The sequence below is a fragment of the Octodon degus genome, unplaced genomic scaffold (assembly GCF_000260255.1).
Source record: "Octodon degus isolate 3935 unplaced genomic scaffold, OctDeg1.0 scaffold00164, whole genome shotgun sequence".
Lineage (NCBI taxonomy): Eukaryota > Metazoa > Chordata > Mammalia > Rodentia > Octodontidae > Octodon > Octodon degus.
Genome location: NW_004524740.1, coordinates 5,795,842 through 5,814,489, shown reverse-complemented (window position 1 = coordinate 5,814,489; position 18,648 = coordinate 5,795,842). Strand labels below are relative to the sequence as shown.

The 18,648-nt window shown below is 43.2% G+C and overlaps 1 protein-coding gene across 1 annotated transcript in view; it reads right to left on the bottom strand.

Moving 5' to 3' along the window:
• Tex14 (testis expressed 14, intercellular bridge forming factor) overlaps positions 1 to 18,648 on the bottom strand; it is a 110,975-nt gene that overhangs the window by 75,268 nt on the left and 17,059 nt on the right. Inside the window, exons 3-12 of the mRNA XM_023703170.1 lie at positions 16,005 to 16,170; positions 15,112 to 15,248; positions 12,505 to 12,586; positions 11,400 to 11,530; positions 9,681 to 9,794; positions 7,539 to 7,662; positions 6,018 to 6,196; positions 3,094 to 3,245; positions 2,411 to 2,601; positions 1,851 to 2,001 (exon numbers count right to left, since the gene is read on the bottom strand). Coding sequence (XP_023558938.1) covers positions 1,851 to 2,001; positions 2,411 to 2,601; positions 3,094 to 3,245; positions 6,018 to 6,196; positions 7,539 to 7,662; positions 9,681 to 9,794; positions 11,400 to 11,530; positions 12,505 to 12,586; positions 15,112 to 15,248; positions 16,005 to 16,170 — 1,427 coding nt within the window. The remainder of the gene's footprint in view (positions 1 to 1,850; positions 2,002 to 2,410; positions 2,602 to 3,093; positions 3,246 to 6,017; positions 6,197 to 7,538; positions 7,663 to 9,680; positions 9,795 to 11,399; positions 11,531 to 12,504; positions 12,587 to 15,111; positions 15,249 to 16,004; positions 16,171 to 18,648) is intronic.

Below are 18,648 nucleotides of genomic sequence, written 5' to 3'. Positions count from 1 at the left end.
AAAAAAAAAAATTAAAATTTAAGAAATTTTCAGGCCGGGGAGATAGCTCAGTAGAATAAGTGCTTGCCTGGCAAGTATAAGGGCCTGAGTTCAATAAAAAAAAAAAAAAAAAAAAAAAAAAAAAAAAAAAACACAAAAAAAACCTCACACAAAAAACAAAAAACAGAACCTTTCTTCTTTTTACTGTTTCAATTTCCAAAATGAAGACAGGGGGCTCTTTTCTTCCTTTTTTTTTTGGTGGAACCGGGGATTGAACTCAGGCACTTGCACTTGTCAGGGAAGTGCTTATTCCACTGAGCCATTTCCTTGGCTCCTCTTTTTTTTTTTTTTTTGAGATCAGATTTCACCAAGTTGCCCACAACAGCCTGGAACTCCTAGGCTCAAGTGATACTTGTGCCTCAGCCACCTGATTAGCTGATATTACAAGTATATATCATCACGCCTGGCTGGTGCAAGGCTAGTTAGGAGGGTAGTGGTATAAATACAAAAATTAAACTACCATTGTTGTTTTGAAACAATTATATAAAATCTTAAGAATAATCATAGTCAGATGGTCATGTAAATGTGAAATCCCAGCATATAAAAAAGAAGCTAAGACAGGAGTATCTTGAGTTTCAAGTCAGCCTGGACTGGACTACACAGAGAGTTCAAGGCTAGGCATAGTACATAGTAAGTTGATTTTTTTTTTTGGTAACAACAATCACATTCTGGACCTTGCACTTGCCAGGTACACACTGCACTGCTGAGCTATAGAGTCAGCCCTTCTGAGATGATTTCTGATAGGTTCCAGCCCTAGTATGAACTGCTGAATTATTATGGTGGTCATCAAACACAGCTGAAGCCCTTAAAACAACACCTTATTTTCCCAGAGACCACCTCTCTCCTGTTCCCCAACACAGTCTGAGATACAATTTCCTTTCACTTTTCCTGCCTCAGAAGGAAGACCCCAGTCAGCTCTGTATGTATCACTAACCCTGGCCCTCCAACTCCGTCTCCCACAGAAGTCCGTAAGTGTCAGCTTCACACTGCCTCAGGTCAGAGGAATCCCCCCATTTCCCTCCATTCTCTCGGTTTCTGCAGAGTCAAGAAAGGCCTCTTTTATCTCTCCTATTTTTTTTCTCTGCTGCCAAAAAAACTAACAGTTTCTTAAAAAAAAAAAAAAAAAAATAGGCAAAAAGCCTGGCATGGTGATGCACATCTGTAGCCTTTAGCACTTTGGAGGCTGAGGCAAAAAGACAGCTGTGAGTTCAAGCCAGCCTGGGTTACATAGTGAAATCAGGATCAGCCTGAATTGCACAATGAGATCTTGTCCCAAGAACAAAATAAATAAAAAGGAAGGAAAAAAAATAAAAAAGAAAAGAAAAAGAGTATTTCTAGCAATAAACTCATGGGTACCACTTAGTTCTTCATTCAAACTAGGTGTTTATAAAATACAAAAAGTTTTGTTTTTTTTTAAATGAATTTGGTACAGGGTCTCACTACAAAGCTTGGACTCATAGTGATCCTATTTTCAGCCTCCTTAGTGCTGGGATTACAGGTGTGTGCCACAATGCCTGCCTCGGTGGCCTTGGTGGCGGGCTCAGCGTGCTGGGGGGTGGGACTGGTGTGGCATGTGGTGCCAGGAATAGAACTCAGGCCCTATGCTTACCTATGCAGATGCCTAGTCTGCTGAACTATCTTGACAGCCCTCTAAAAAGTTTAATGATTTTAAAGATCTTAATTTTTCCCCCCAAAGTATTATCTTCCCAGCATAAGTTACAATGTATAAAGAAGTTGATTAACTGTAGCTCATGTGACTCTTGAAATACATTGCATCAAAGTGTTATTTAGCCGATAAGCTGAGGCCATACCTGATTCCTTTAGCTCTTTGATTTCCAAGTCTGCACCTGCCTTTGGGTGTTCTGAAGTCAGTCCTAGATAGACACTAACATCGGGATAGGGTTCACATCTCTGCATCCTGGGGCTCTCCACAGGCTGAGTTCTCTGTGCTCCTGTGTTCTCCTGTGACACAGGAAATGTCATCAAAGGAATATCTGCAATGTTCTGAATGCCACTGGTAGAAACCCATCTACCTTTTCGGGTAAGCTCCCTCTTCCTCTTGTTGGTACACTGCATCAGCTACTTATTGGCTGCCTCACTGTATTTCTAATACCTTGTAACAGCTGCCATTCACTGAATCCCATGGTGCACCCTGCCTACTGTGTGTTAACACCTCAGATCCACCCCTCAATCCCTACTATCTACACGGTGTTAAGCAGTTAGGCTTTTAGAGCAACACATAAAGTATAATAAAGTGAGGGATCCCAAGGCTTTCTGTGGCTTGGTCTTTATAGATTCTTTCTGCTCTCTCACTGCCTACTATCCCAAGATGGCTAAGCAGACTCAAACTCCCAAGAACTTCAGGGCTTGCCTTTAAGTCATTCTTCAGAATATACTGGATATCTTGAAGATTCATAGTTCTGTCTTTCTGCTTAACTTGGATGCCTGACTTAACAATATCATAGTAAGGTTTTGGAAGCCTGACATCAGCTTCTAAATAATTTCCCAAGAGGATGGCTTCTTTAATAACTGAGCCATCTAAGTCATTCCAGGGCACAGAATCTGTCAGGAAAAAGAAGAAGGAACAACTGTAAGAATGAGGTGTAGTTCTATACAACTCCTTTACATACTAATTTTTTTCTGAAGTAAAACTACCTAGAAGGCCAATCACATATCAGAAGCCACTTTAATCATCTACCAGGGAAAACCCTGCTAGAGGGACAGAAAACAGTACTGTTATTATCAAGTGTACACAGACTCTCCCCTGGCAGCCTTGGGGACACAGGAATGCTCCATGACATTCAGCTGAGTACCTCAATGCATTCACCTTAGAACAAGTACAGTGTTGTCTCTGAGACTGCAAATACTATGAAAGGGAGTGGAATCTTGGTTACTCTCTCAGGGAATGTGGTTTTACTCAGTGGGTGTGGTGTTTCTCCTTTACTTAATAATTTTTTTTTCATAGTTCTGGGGTAGAAACCAGGGCCATATATATATACCAGGAAAGTGCTCTACCAATGACCTACATGTTCCGTCAATATGCTGCTTCATCACCTGTTAAAATCTCTTGTATGATCATAGAAAAGCTGTAGATGTCTGACTTCACCGTGGCTGCCTTTTGAAAGATCACTTCTGGTGCAGCCCACCTGTACAGCTCGGTGGGGAGGGGAACTTGACTCAGGTCCCTGTGTTCACCACTGTCCTGGCTATGGAAGGAAGCACATAAAGTAGGGATCATGTCTTAAAGGCACACTATGATCACCACACAGTGCACTGGTGAAATATTTGCTGTAAAAACTGAAAAGCTCCTTGAACCTTTGGAAATGCAGTGAGACCCTGAGCTAACCCACACTGCCGCAGTGCCACTCCAGGACCTGTAACTGCTTAGCATCCCTGCCAATCCAGGGCCTGCCTGCCCTGACTCATCTGGCCACTATCTCTGGCTCTCTGGCTCCACCCAAGTCACAGGAGCCATCTCTCCATCCTTCATGTTAAGTGCACCACCACCTCAAATCTTTGTACCAGCAGCCTCTTCTGCTGGCATTCTCTGCCCATAGAGTCTAACACAACTGGCTGTTTGTGATATAGGTGTTCATTTGAAAATCATTTCTTCACTAAAGCAATCTCTGATCACCCAGTCTAAAGTAGTCCATTATTAGGGGATTCAGAACACTTACTACGTGAATTTCTTTTGTTCATTTATTTACTGCATCATCTATTTCCCTTCCACTATAGTCAACTCTAAAAATAGGCACCTTAGTAGTCTACTATAGCATTGTATCTCCAAGTTGTAAACCAGAGGCCTTATGCTATTAAATAAATCAACGTAAGGCTCTCTCAAAACCTCCCTCAAGTCTGGGTGCGGTGGCACAGCACACTTGTAATGCTAGCACTTGGGAGTCTGAGGCAGGAGGATTGCCAGGACTTCAGGCCAGCCTTGGCTACATAGTGAACTCAAGGCTAGTCTGAACTACACAGTGAGACCTTGACTAAAAAACAAACAAATTTCCCTCAAGACCCATCTTCTTTACCAGAACTACTCCTGTCCTTCTGGGAATGGATCTTCTCAGTTTAACACTCAAAGGTTCACTGACTGCCTGAAAAACACACCTTCTTAGATTCCTTAAAAGCTAAGTCAATATATCCTCAAAGTCTCCTGGGCCAACAAGAGTCCTTGTGGTGACTTTGAGGTTAATGCTGAATTAGGCATATGATTGTCATGGGATCACGTGTGATGGAGAGCACTATGACGTGGCTCTGAACATAGTTTAATATTAACCAATTGGCTTTCCATGTTTACTTATGTGTTGTCCAAATCCTGAGCCCCTTGTCTGGAGATGGGTATTAGACTCATAGTAATGGAACCTCTAGGCCTGTACTGGCCTGTGAAACTGTGACACCTCAAACAAGACCAAAGCTGAAGATGTCTGCCTCCAGTCCCAGTTAAGTTAAAGGAGACTGCAGGTGCAGGCTCCACACTTCTATAATAGATGTCAACCTAAAAATAAGGTAGTTCTCCTGACTGACATTTACAAACTTGGGAAAATATTCTCCCAAGGTCCTGCTAGATTCCTCTCAGATTCCCATGTTTTCCTCAGCATCCCCCTTCTTTGTTTGAAAATCAAATAAATATAGGCCACCCAAAGAAGGTCTTTGCCTTACCTCCCCCAGAAAATCTTGAGTTCTTTAGAAGATTCTGAACCTCCTGGAGCCTTAAAATCATACCAATTGACTCATTTAATTAAGCCTTCCCTGTCCACTCATTTGGGAAATTGCAGCCTTTATCAGTCTGTAATAACTAATAATATTAACTCATTACTGGTGGTATAGGCCTGTAATTCCAGTATTCAGGAAGCTGAGGTAGAAAGACTGCTGCAAGTTTGAGGCCAGCCTGGGATACAAAGTGAGTTCAAGGGCAGCCTAAACTACATACTGAGATCCTGTCTCAAAGACAAAACCTCAGAGCTATGCATAATAGTGATGATGTAAAAAAGAAAGCCTCTGTGTTTCAGAGTCTGGCAAGATCTCAAGAGGACTCTTGTTCCAGTCCCATAGGAAACTATCCCTGGAATAAGGGCACTATTTTTGCATGCCTCCCACTGTGCTGAACCTCCTGAGGGCAGGGAACACTTAGTATCCAGGAGGTATGATATATAAGAGGCTCACTGCACCTGTCACTTTCTCTCTCCTACAGGCAACACACACTTTATGACATTCTTTCATTATGAAGATTGGCCTCTGGCCAATGCAAAATGAACAGCTGTGACATGTTCACCTCAGCCTGGCCCGAAACCACACTGTGTACTCATCTACATTCCCTTGCTCCTTGGCCAAAAATGTTAAGAACTCTAAGAAGAATATATGCAGTGTGTTACTTGTTGAAACTGTACTTTCGATTTGATTTGAAACTGTCTCATTTCTGTTTATCAATAAAATTTTGAGAAACAGGAAAAAAAAAAAAAAAAGTTAAGAACTATGCAGGACTGAGGCCCTGGATGTGGCAGGCCCACCGATATAGGGAACACGTGTCTCTTCAGCACACGTGCCAGACCGCAAGAGGAAAAATACACCTCAGTTATTTGATGACACTGAAAATTCTGCAATTGAAAGTTAAGGTTTTTTGTTTTTTGTTTGTATTTTAGGGAAGAGTTTACAATGTGTTCAGGGTCTCACTACTAGATCAAACTTATAGTGATTCACCTGTTTTCAGCCTCTCAAGCTTTAATCTGCTGAGCTATTTGGCCAGCCCGAAAGCTAGAACTTTGACATGCATTGCCTACTATGGGCTCTTGTTACATGCTTATTAAAACAAGGATGTACACTTCCCCAAAGTCTCCACAGCCTTAGAAGACAGGGCAAGGAATCTGGAAGATCTCCCCATTGATGGACATTTTTACTGAACAATGATAGGCAGTCCTCTCTAGATTAGGCACAGGAAGACCCCTTCAGGAGGAAACCACAATGAAGGCTGGACACACCTTTCCAACATGTACTCCAGGTTGGTCAGCCTTGCTTCCCCTGCAGACACGATGTGGACAGCATAAGAGCTGAGGGAGCGGTGAACAAACCCCCGGGAATGCAGGTATCTCAGGGCATCAGCGATCTGCAGTAATAAGTGCACCATCACCTCCATGTGCAGCACAGGGAACTGGGATCGCTGTAATGAGAGAGAAAGTGCCAGGAACACAAGGGAAAAGACGCTTGACACTGTAGACATTACCAGGGAATATGTCTTGCAACCAGTAGTTAACCTGCCCTCTCAGGACCCTGCAGAATGCAGATGACCAAACCAACCCTGCCACAGTTAGAATGAGAAAGATCATCCTAAGAAGACAGAAATTCACTCAGACTGATGTACCAGGTCAGGTCTTTCTTCTAGGGAAATGCCTTTTTAATGCACTGACTCCAGCCAGGGAGAAAAAGCAAAAGCAGAACATGTGTGACGTCATCAGTAAGGAGGGAAGGCAAACCACTGGGGAGGAAAGTCTTCTTAGAGGGTATCTCTTCACTCTCAAGGTTTTTAGAACAAAGTCATAGAAAATGAAATATCCTCTAGGAGCTATCTGAGGCCACATGGATTTGCTGAGAACCTATTAGCTGTGGAAGGTATTTCTTCGCCAGAAGGAAATGTGACTGGTTACAAGGAAGGGATAAAGACTACTATATAAGGCCAGGCATGATGGCACACTAGTCAAGCTTTTTATCTTAAAAAAAAAAAAAAAAAAAAAAAAAAAAAAAAGAGTTCTATATAACCCAGGCAGGACAGAACACAAATGGAAAAAGTGTTGAGGACCACAAATTCACAATGGCTAATTTTGCATATTTCCTTAAGGGATAAATGGAGGCCTGAAATTACTGATATCACCCTTTTGAGATTTCCCATGAACTCTTCGATGGGCCATTAAATAAAAGTCCAGGGCAAGATCTTTCCTAGCATAAGATAATCTCTACTCTCTTGAGTCATCTCAAAATTACCCATTTTGTCATTGACCTTGAATCTCCCGATAAGCCCTCCTATCATTATATATATCTAATAAATACTGGCTGGCTTGGAGTATCTTAGTCTTTGCCTATCCTGAGGCACTGACCTCCCAGTCCCCCTTAATGCATTACTAAATTTGTTTCTGTTCCCTAGTTCATCTTTTTCCCATATCCCTCATACAAACAGTTAGGGGTCTTGATCAGGTCCTGATAGAAAAGAAGGAAAGTAAAGACAGTGGACAGTGGCTTAGTGAGCTAAAAATAGGTTCCAAGTATTTCTGGGCTGGGTGAGCTCTTAGCTGACAAAAAAAGACTGACAATAATAATGTCACATTACTTCTGACCATGTGCATATCAGCATTAAGTGGTACATTTCATGGCTCCATAACAAAGATGTACATATTAATCTTCCATGTGTTTGCTATGGGACCTCTTTGGCTGGTACAGAGGAGAGAGGGCAGGGAAAAGTGATAAGGGTGGTGGGGGAGAAAGAAAGGATCCATAAAATGGCTGATTACTCGTTCATGGAGGACACTGAATAGTGTACCAACGGTGATGCGCTCATACACAAGTTGGGTCTTCTCCAGGTCCTGGGACAGGCACACAGCCATCAGTTGTAGCAGGTGGGGATGCCGCAGCTTGCTATAAAAGAACGAGGCATCAGAAAGGTGGACAGTAGAAGCACATCATGAAAACATAGGTATTGTTTTTCCTTCTAGGCCCTTTAAGTCCACTGTAAAATTTTTTCTAAGAAAAGAGCATGGGTTGAAGGTGCAGTGGTCTCTGTTGGTGGAACCTATGGCTACTCTCACTGACCAGATCCTGAGGGCTTAAGAGAATCAGTACAACAATGACAATGTTTCTGGGAGTATTCTGCCTATGTTGTACCTATCATTTTAGACCCTAACCTGCTAGAAATATATCCTTCTTTCTTTTCCCTTCCCTTTCCCCTTTCTCTCTCTTTCTCTCTCTCTCTTTCTGGCTCAGATCACCCTGGGGGTGGGGCTTGCACAGCATGTTGTGCTAGGGACTGAATCACAGTCCTTGCATGCTTGCCTAAGCTTGCCTGATCAGGTGCTTTAGACTGATGAGCTATCTTGCTGGCCCTATACTCACTTTAGAAATGAAGCACCTACCATTAAGGAAATGTCAGGAACTTTCCCAATGTTACATACCCTATTCAGCCTCACATCAAAGCGCACACTATGCCTATGGGTCCTCCTAAACTCTTAGGGCTTTAGGCCGATTTCTCCAAGAAGCAGCACTGGCCTCTCTAGAGACACCTCCTTCTGCAGCTGAATGGCCTAATCACGTGAGAGCTCAATGAGCCTGGATTCACTGCAGGCTGTCCCACCCAGTAGGAGCTTCAGGACAAAAATTTGCAGCCAGAAGAAACCTAACAAACTAAGACAGACAGGTATGTCCTCAATTGATGGATACCACTACAAAGTGGCTCTGAGCAGGATTTAATATTAATCAATTGGTTTTCCAGGTTTACTTGTCAGTCTGTCCAAGGACTAGGCCCCTTGTCTGGAGATAGGCAAATGGAATCAAAAGTAAGTGAACCTCTGAGGCATCGATCCTGACTGAAGCCTGTAATTGCCAATGAAGCCAGAACACCTCAAAGAATAAGACAAGGCCACAGCTAAGGACATTTGGTCCTAACTTCAATTAACTAGATAAAGACTGCAGCTGCAGGCATCTCACTTATGGGTGGAGACCTTCCTACAAATAACAAAATTCTCCTAAACTAACATGTCTTAATTGGAGAAGTCCTTGAGAGGACTTACAAGGTTCTTGAATGGTCCAGCAGATTCCTGTCTTTGTTTTGTTTTGTTCCTTTTTTCTTTTTTTGAGACAGGATTTCACTGTGTAGTTTAGGCTGGCCTTAAGTTTCCTATGTAGCTCAGGCTGGCCTCAAACTTGCAGCAATTCTCCCGCTTTTGCCACTCAAGTGCTGGGATTATAGGGATGTGCCACCATGCCTGGCTAGTTCTATTTTTGTTTTTTTCTCCCTTGTTTTGATAACTAAGTAAATATAGGCTGCCCAGAAAAGATCTTTGTCTTAACCCCTGAAAGAATCTCACATTCTGTTAGAGGATTCTGATCATCCTGGAGCCCTCAAATCCTATCACTTGACTGTTTTATTTAAGCCTTCACCACACACTCATTTGAGAGATCACAGGCCTGATCGGTCTGTGATAACTAAGGGGTAATATTAATATATTACTCAAGGTTAGAGATAATGATTCTCAGACATACAGCTCTCATGTCCAGCTATGCTCTATGAAAATACGGCAGCTACATGCTCTTATGTTGAATACAGGGCCCCGAATAGGGCAAGCCTTAGGGGCAATGACAGGAAAAACAGATGGGCCTAGAGGCTGGGAGAGAGAAGGCCATCTAAGATTATTATGGGGGAATTTACAGACTTGAGCCCCTCACCAACGTAATACCGAACTCTCAGCCTTGATCAGTAATTTCTCTTTCCCTTTTCTTGACAGCCTTGGAAGTTAAGCCAACCAATTCCAATAGTCAGGAAATACTGAGGCTGATGGGGTTGTTGCTCCACATATCATGGACTATCTTCCATGGCCAGGAATCGGGGTCTCTAGAGACCTGGCCCTGTAATTGGTCTGGCCCCTGGGTCTCCTTCTCACCTGCTATGCTCCTGCTCAGCAATCAGTAAGTCAGCCAGCCTCAGGCTGTTGCTGTGAGGATAGGTGGGGAGATTCAGGCTTTTCACTGTGACTCTACTCCCATTCCACACAAGGCTGCAAAAGAAGCAGAGAATACAAGCAGAGGGAATCAGCATCCCTGGCTTCAATGAATCAGCTTTCCAGAGCAACAGAGGACTGGAGTTCCCACAGTACCTCTTCTTTTTTTGAGACAGGGTCTCATGGTATAGTTCAGGCTGCCCTGAACTCACTAGCCAGTGCTAGTGCTCTAATTTGTAGTAATCCTTCTACCTCAGCCTCCCAATGCTGGGATTATAGGTATGTATCACCACACCTGGCCAGCAGAACTTCTTAAATTTCTTTGGATGAATCTTCCCCACCCACAACTACCAGGTCCCCAAACACTGGATAACTAGGTGTAGCGGCAAGAAGTCCTATAAGTTTCCAGGGAGGGAGTAACTTGAACAGATGTACATTTTAGAAATGCAATGGTACCCGGAACGTGGCAAATAGGTAAGGCAGTAGTGATGCAGAGAATAAAAGACCAGTCGTGGGTCCATCTGGGTGAAGAATGGTGATAACTTGGGTAGAGGCACAGCAATGGGACAGAGAAAACACCCATCAACAAATTCTGGGCATGGACAAAAAAACCAGGGGATAGGGGTGGGGGCTTTGAAAATTTGGCAGAGGCCTTTTTATCAGAATGGTGAGTCTGGGCTGGAGAGACAGTTTGATGGTCTAAGCACCTGCCTGGCTAACTCAGGAACCTAGGTTTGATCCCCAGTACTACATGCCATGCTGGCCTCAGGACCCCAGGTGTGCTGTGCCAGCTCTGAAACTGGGCGTGGTGGTGTATGCCTGCAATCCCAACACTGGAGAGGCTGAGACAGGAGGATCACTACAACTCTGAGCTAAACAGAGACTCTGTACTGAATAAATTAAGCAACGAAGGAAGGGAGGAAGGGAGGGAGGGAGGGAGGTTCTTCTAAGGAATAAAACATTCAGGTTCAAGAAGGTGAGAGACCTTGGCTAAGTCATCTCTTGTGACCTGGCAGACACAGCCTCTCTGTAGACAGAGAAAATCCCAGGAATTCTTTCTATAAGCAAACCCTGTTACTGCTCTCTCCTGGATTTAGTTGAAGAGAGCCCCAGAAGATGCCTGTTTCATCGTCTACAGGGGCATTAGTATCCTTTAGCCTGACAGAGCATATGCGCAATATGCACAGACAAGATGGTTGTTACAACTACAAGGGACATAAAGGACTGCCACTGCTACCTAATGACAAGGGATAAGGGAGTGTCCCAAATATCCTACAATGCATAGGTATGCTTTTAGAAACAAAAGATCATCTAGCGAAAAGATCATCTTTTCTACATAAGAAACCCTGATTTATTTTTTTAATAAATTTATTTATTTATTTGTGTGTGTGTGTGTGTGTGTGTGTGGCTAGCTCAGATCACCAGGGGGCGGGGCTGGCTGGCATGTGGTGCTGGGGGATTGAACGGGGTCCCTGTGCTTTGCTAAGCTTGTTCTAAGTAGGTGCTTTAGACCACTGAGCCATCTCACCAGCCTGAAATCCTGATTTAGATACATGTTCTTAAATGTCCCCTTGTGTTGAAAAAGAAACTGTCCACAGAAGGGTGTCACACCATAGTTCCCACGGACCAAATACATCCTCCCACTGACCAGCTCTTACTTACTTGGTCATGGCCATGTAAGGCCCACTGATGAAAGAGAAAGTGGGCTCATCATCAGCTTGAATCACTTCCTTTTCTCCAATTATTGGAAGAGAGCCTAGGTAGGCAAGGTGTGTCCCTCCTGTGAGATAAAACTGAAACCAAAACACAGCATCAACTTGGAGAAAAAAGGAAAAGCAAAATACCTCCAGAATCTTGTCAGCTGGCTAAAAATAATGATAGCTGCTACTTATTCATTTGCTGAATATCCCTATGCACTGGATATTATTCTTTGACTTACATTATTTTTAATCTTTCTAGAAACCCTGTAAGGTTATACTATTATTACTTTTTACTAGTAAAGAAACTAGGCAGGAAGCCATACGCCTGCTGAAGCGCTGGGGCTGGGACTAAGGAGTCGATAATGACTCCCACAGAACTTGGGCTTACATGTAGACAAAGCCCATGCTCCTGCATGTGCTCCCCTTGTTACCCACACAAACATCACTTTTCTACCAACTAAAGTTTCCCAGCCATCTATTTTTGACAGATAGAACCAAAGATCCAAAACTTATTACCTGTCCTCATAACATTCCTCAGTTTAAAATCCCCATCCATGGCAGGTGACGTGGTACAGGCCTATAATCCCAGCACTCAGGAGGCTGGGGCAGGAGGATTGTTAGTTTCAGACTAGCCTGGGCTACAAAGTGAGCTCAAGGCCAGCCTGAACTGCACAGCGAGACCCTGTCTCAAAAAGACATAAATAAATAAAATCCCCACTCCTCAAAAGGATGTCAGCCATCCTAACTCTATAAACCAGTGGGAGGCCAAGATCACCAGAAAGCAAACCCATGCGGGTAGTATAGCTCTTTTCCTCTCTGTTAAGCAAGAATTTGGAGCCTTCACTGAAAATTAAAGCATGATCTTCTAAACTTCAGAAATCTAGCCCATGGTCATCCACAGGCATTCTCCAGAGTTTTTATCATTTGTCAATAAGGACAACAGGGCAAGGAAAAAGAAAAAAATACTTTGGCAAGGATAATGGAGACGGATTCAAACAAAGGTAAGAGATAGGCCACATGACTTCTAGTTAGTCCTACAACACTGGCTGTCAGTGGCAACACCTTACCTTCCCAAAGCCAAAGCTGTAAATGTTTTGGGTAGAAATGACTCCAGCTTTAAGAGGTCGGTTAGGAGAGCCATTAGGACTTCTAGAAATGTATAAAGAAAAAAGAGAATTAACCACTCATATCAAGAGGCATAAAGCTAAACAAAGTTTTAGAATGTGTAGTTATTATGACTTTTTCTACAGAGTTTAATTTTTACACTACAGAAGGAACACAGTAAATACCCTGGGCATCCACTGAAACCTGCAACTGAGAGACATGGCCTCTCCGCAGGTCTGTAAGCACCTCCTCCAGGTCAACATCATCACCAGCCATCACTGTGGCCGACATCGGCTGCTTTCTCCCTACCTATGGAATACTTCAGGAACTTGCATGTTGTTCTTGCTCAGGGGACACACTCATCTTCTCTGTATCCCAATGTCGGGATATGTGCTGCTGAAACAGCATGATATGACTTGACTTTTATCACAGAACTAAATAAGATATGGGCTTGTGAGATGGCTCAGTGGTCAAAAGCACCTACTTAGAACAAGCTTAGCAAAGCACAGGGACCGCAGTTCAATCCCCCAGCACCACATGCCAGCCAGCCCCGCCCTCTGGTGGGCTGAGCTGGCCACACACACACACACAAATAAATAAATAAAATACAGTCTAGTTGTTAAAATCCGTCTGTGCATAATTTTAAAAATTAAAAAAAAAAAAAGTTAAATAACTAAATAAGATAGCTGGCCCTGAGAGATTCCAGTGGTTCTTACCACCTGGAATTCATGATCCTCACAGTCAGAGAAGGGTGATCAGTGAGCTTAGTAAGACACTGGAGAAATGATGAAGTAACCCTTCCAAAGCAAAAGTGCTAACAGGTTCTGCCTGGATCTCTCTGGGAACACCTGCTTTGAGAGAACCGTGAGGACATTGTGCAGCTGAACAGAAGCCAAATACCCAGTGCCAGTTTTCCAGTCATGGGAGAATGTCATTTTTGAACTGGGTCCTCCATCTGTCAGGCCTTCAGATGGATGATGGGAGCTCCAAAAGGTATTCCAGTGTAAACTAGTTAAGCCATTTAGTGAGTCCTGACCCACAGAAATTCTGTAAGATAAAAATATTCCCTAATCGATGGAATCTAAAAAAGATAGTAAGAATGTAAAAAGACACTATTATTAAAGAGGAGCAAAAAAAGGGAAAGGACAGTGTAAGGATTGATAATTGGGGAGAAGACTATGAACAAAGAGTCACTGAAACAAAAATAGTGAAACTGGGGGAGGACGAAAATGATCTAAATGTGTTATGTACATTAATTTGTATTACTAATATTCACTAATAAAATAGGATATGAAACTTTAAAAAAATCTACTGATTGAAGTTAACAAAATACAGATGATAAGGGGGGCCGGGGAGATGGCTCAGTAGAATAAGCGCTTGCCTGGCAAGTGCAAGGGCCTGAGTTCAATCCCCGGTTCCGCCATAAATAAATGAAAATAAAATACAGATGATAAGAGTGGAGAGGAATGGGGAGCTGAAGGAGGAGGATCACTGCAAGTTCAAGAAAAGCCTGGGCTACAAAGTGGGCTCAAGGCCAGCCTGAACTGCATAGCAAGATCCTGTCTCAAAAAGACCCACCACTGCCCAAAAAAGTGCAGAAGATTCATAAAGAATATTTTCTTCAACTTTCTCATTTTATGATAGGAAAAACAAAGCCCAGGAAGAGACCAGACTTAGATGCTGCTCATCCAGCCAACGGTCTCTCCATACATCTTACCCAAAATGCCACCTGCATACCAGGGCTCCAGTAACTGAAGGTGCTATGTATCTATCTATCTATCTTTTTATTTTAAGTTTTTGGATACAGGGTCTTGCTAAGCAGTTCGGACTCATAGTGATCCTCCTGCTGCAGCCTCCCCAGAGCTGGGATTACAAGTGTGTGCCACCACACCCTGTTCTCCATGGCATGCCGTACTGCGGATAGAACTTGGGAACTTGCCCTTACCAGGCAGGCACTTACGCTGTTAAGCTATCTCCCCAGCTCTGAAGATGCGTTAGAGTGCTTCACATTTGTTTGGCTCCAGAGACCTGGGAGCATGCCATTATGATGTACTGTAGCAAGCATACAGTGAATGCTATTTGTTGTGGTGTGGGGTTTTTTGGTACTGGGAATCAAACTCAGGAACTCATGCTTGCCAGACAAGCAATGCACTCCTGAGCTACATCTTCAGCCCAGTGAATGCTAGTTAAGTAGTTTTAGCTCCAACTGGGGAAAAAAATACTATAGTGCTGCAGAAAACACTTTTCTTGGCAATTCTGAGAGTGGTAGGTAGGTTCCTTACTGCTGAGAGTGTTCTGCTTAGGCCACTCAGACTTGGGACACTCCTCTATACTGATGTGGTGATTCCCCCTGGACCTCACTCCCATTTCCCTCTGATTCTCTAGAGGGAAGAGGATGCTTTTCTGGCCATCCTTTATCAAGGGCCACATTTCTTTCCAAGCACAGCTCTTCCTTTGGGTGGCCCAGATACCAACAGGCACTGGTGTATAAAGGAAACAATGACACAGAGCTCCGATGAGGAGGGGTGGGGATCAAGTGAAATACTGTATGTGCCAGAGTCAGTACTCACCCTTGCAGGAGGCCCACAAGGCAGGGTGGGCTGCAGATGAGCCGCTGAGGGGAGTCTATCTTCTTTAGAAGGTCGTGAGAGAAGCCTTGCATGATGGCCTGCATGTGCAAGGCACAGCGCTGCATGAACTCTACCATCTGTAACACACATCAGAGACACTCAATCTTGGCCACACCAGTCTTCAATATAAATGTAGGCTTGGGTGTAAGCATTAACGACATGAGGACAACAGACCTCCCAGAGGGGAGAAAAAGGGGTTAGGGGACCTTTAGAAGGATGGAATATTTTCAAGGAGAAGGTTTGTCCAAGACTGCCTCTAAGTCCCTTCTTCAACAGCTGAGGAAAGCGAGACAGAGGAGTAACATCTCTTGCCCAAGGCCTGAGAGCTAATGAGCAGAACCAGAGGGCAGGAAGGAGGCTGCATGTGAGAAGCTAGCATTTCACATGTTCCTTGCTTTCACATTTGTCCTATTATTTAGCCCTCATTAAAACACCTAACACCTGTCAGTGAGCGGTGACAGGCAAGTTATGTAAGGTCAGCTAGACTGTGTCCTGGAGTAAAATGAGGACAGTAACAATACTGTACTAAGCTGAGAGGCTGTGGAGAGATTTAAGTAAGTTAATTAAAAAAAAAATTGGGGGAACAACATGACTGGTGGAAAAGACTAGGTAAAGAGGTCTAACAACATTAGTGTTGTCCTCTCTCCTCACCCAACAAATGACTTTCTAGATTACTAACTTGCCAAGGTTTTACAGCATGTTAAGTGCCTCAACTCCAGTCTATGTGTTCAATGTAAGGCGAAAACTGCTGCACGCTGTGCGTTGCACCTACAATCCTGACTCAGGCCAGTGCTCTTCCGCTGGACATGACTGCAGAGTGGGGCCTCCCTTACCGGGGTGCTGCGATCCTTCCCTGCTGCCAAGGCCCAGGAGTGTGGGTTTCGACCCTTCTCGTCATGAAGTCGTAGGTCACCCCCTGCATCCAATAGTTTACTGAGGATCCACTGACTGCCTGAAAATGCTGCTGCATGGACTGGGGTGCTGCCATCAAAGCAGCGGCTGTGGACAGAGGATGGAAAGCGGTACAGTGAGCGTCTATGGCAACACTCCACTCTTCCGTGGAGACACAGGGTCTTGGTCCGTAATAGCAACTTTCAGTGATGAAGACTATCACTCATAAGACCAACAGGAGCTTTACACATATCCTTTTTTTCCATCCTTACCTCAACCCTTTAAGGTAGCATTCATGGCAGGTATATGAGATGATGAATCAAAAGTGCAAAACTGAGGTTCATACTCAGATATGGGTCTGATTCCACAACCCAGTATTTTTTCTCTACTACCCTCTGATATGAGCTGCCCTGAAACACTTATTTCGGGACTGCAGCTTCCTAGGGTCAGGCTGGTCAAACACAAAATAACCACAGACTAGTCCTCTTGTCAACCCCCCATCCTGTAGCTAGGAGGCCCTCAAAACCCTCAGCATCACCAATCCAGTCAAGGACTTATGCTTCAAATAAAGTTCATCAATTACACTTTTTTGGTATCCCTAAAGTCTCATGTGTTATGCTCACTTGTGGACTGATGCACAACTGAGTTCACAGTTGAATGTGCTCTTGGGAGGTGGGGCCTGGTTGTGAGGCATCACTGAGGTGTGTACCTTTCTTTGAAGGATCTATCTCCCTCCTTGGCTCCTCCTCTCTCTTGTTGCATCCGGGTCGCCATAGATTAAGCAGCTTTCCCCCATCGTGCCCTTCCACCCTGCCAGTTCTGCCTTGGAGCCAACCAACATGCACTAAACAGTGGAAACTGTGAGCCAAATAATCCTTTCTTCCTTTAATTTTGTATGTGGGGTATTTTGTGCAGCAGGAAAGTTGCAGAGAAAAATTATGGGGGCCACAAAGGGTCAGCCTCTAACATGTGCAGGTAATGGGAAAAGGTGTGATAAGTAGGTATAGTTTCTTAATCTGGTAACATATGAGAAATACTTAAGAGATGTTTTTCTCTTTAATTGAGTAAGAAACAAAAATCAGGGTACAGCAGTGCACATCTGTAATACTAGGATGAGGCAGGACAGTAAAAATTTTCAGAGTGCTACAGAGTGTGAGACTACCTGGGTTCCACAGCAAGACCTTGCTTGAAGAAAATCAAACCAAATTAGACCAAATCAAACCAAACCCACAAAAAATGAGAAAGGGAAAAACAAAAGAAAACGGTAGAAAGTAAAAGAAAGAGAATGCAAGAAAAATGTTTCATTAAAACCCAGCTCCAGACACTCAATTTTCCTGCTTACAAACAATACTACTATTAAGATTTTTTTTTTTTTAAAGTCAGGGTCTCACTTCGTAGTTCAGGCTGAAGTCCAATTTACAGCAATCCTCCTGCTTCTGCTTCCCCCATGCTGGGATTACATGCATAGGACACCATGCCCAGCCTACTGTTAAGTTTTTATTTTGTTTTGTAGTAGTAGTCTGAATCGAGCCTTGGATGTGTTAGGCAAGTACTCTGCCACTAAGGGCTATCACTCTCTAGGCCTTATTAGAAGTTTTTGTTTGAGGCCAGGCTGGACAATTTCACAAGACCCTGTCTCAAATTAAAAAGACCTGGGTCTTAGCTCCATTGTCAAGAAGATGAGGTAAGTTTGAGCCCATTCTAGGCAATGTAGCAAACTCTTACTTCAGATGAAAAATAAAATGGGTGGGGACACAGCTCAGTGTCATGTCTGGAGTTCAATTCCAGTACAAGCATGTGCACAAATGTGCACACACCAAATCAAGTGACTAGTACCTGCACAGGCCCTAGGAACAGCCAAAGTGTTTCATAAACAGAAAGAATTTACATCTGGTTGACTCATTCCATTGTGTTCTTTGCATATTAAATCAGGGCTGACTACTAAACTCAGATTCTTTTAAAGTCTTAACCATAAAAGTCAGGCAAAAATCATTCTTTCTAACAAAGTGATGCCACCTGTACTACCTTGTGAAGAAGATGGTTGTGAGAACGTTAAATAGCTTAAGCAAATGGAGTACATGATGCAAACTATAACCCAGGAGTGAAAATATGCAAACAGTGCTGTTAATAATTAATGAATGGATGAATAACTATTTTCAGTCATTTCCTAAAACCTGGTATAATTGTTTTGAAAAATTGTGTTAGCAGTTAAAATTACTTTTAAATATGGATATATACTGAAATATATATATAATTATATTTTATTGACATAAATTAACAAAGGTTCTTTTAATACTTTGCGCAACTAGGGGTTGGGGTATACCTCAGGATTAGAACCCTGGTGTGGTGGTGCACACCTATAGTCCAATTACTTGGGAGGTAAAGGTAGGGGGATCATTGTGAGTTCAAGGCCAGCCTGAAATGTGTAGTGAAACTATCTCAAAAAGGAAAAAAAAAAAAAAAAAGACTGGGGCCCTGATTTCAATCGCCAAATAAACAAAAAATTAAAAAAAATTCCCCAACAATGAATAACCACTAAGACAACAATATGCAATGTTTTAATTATTGAAACTGTGCTAGTAATCA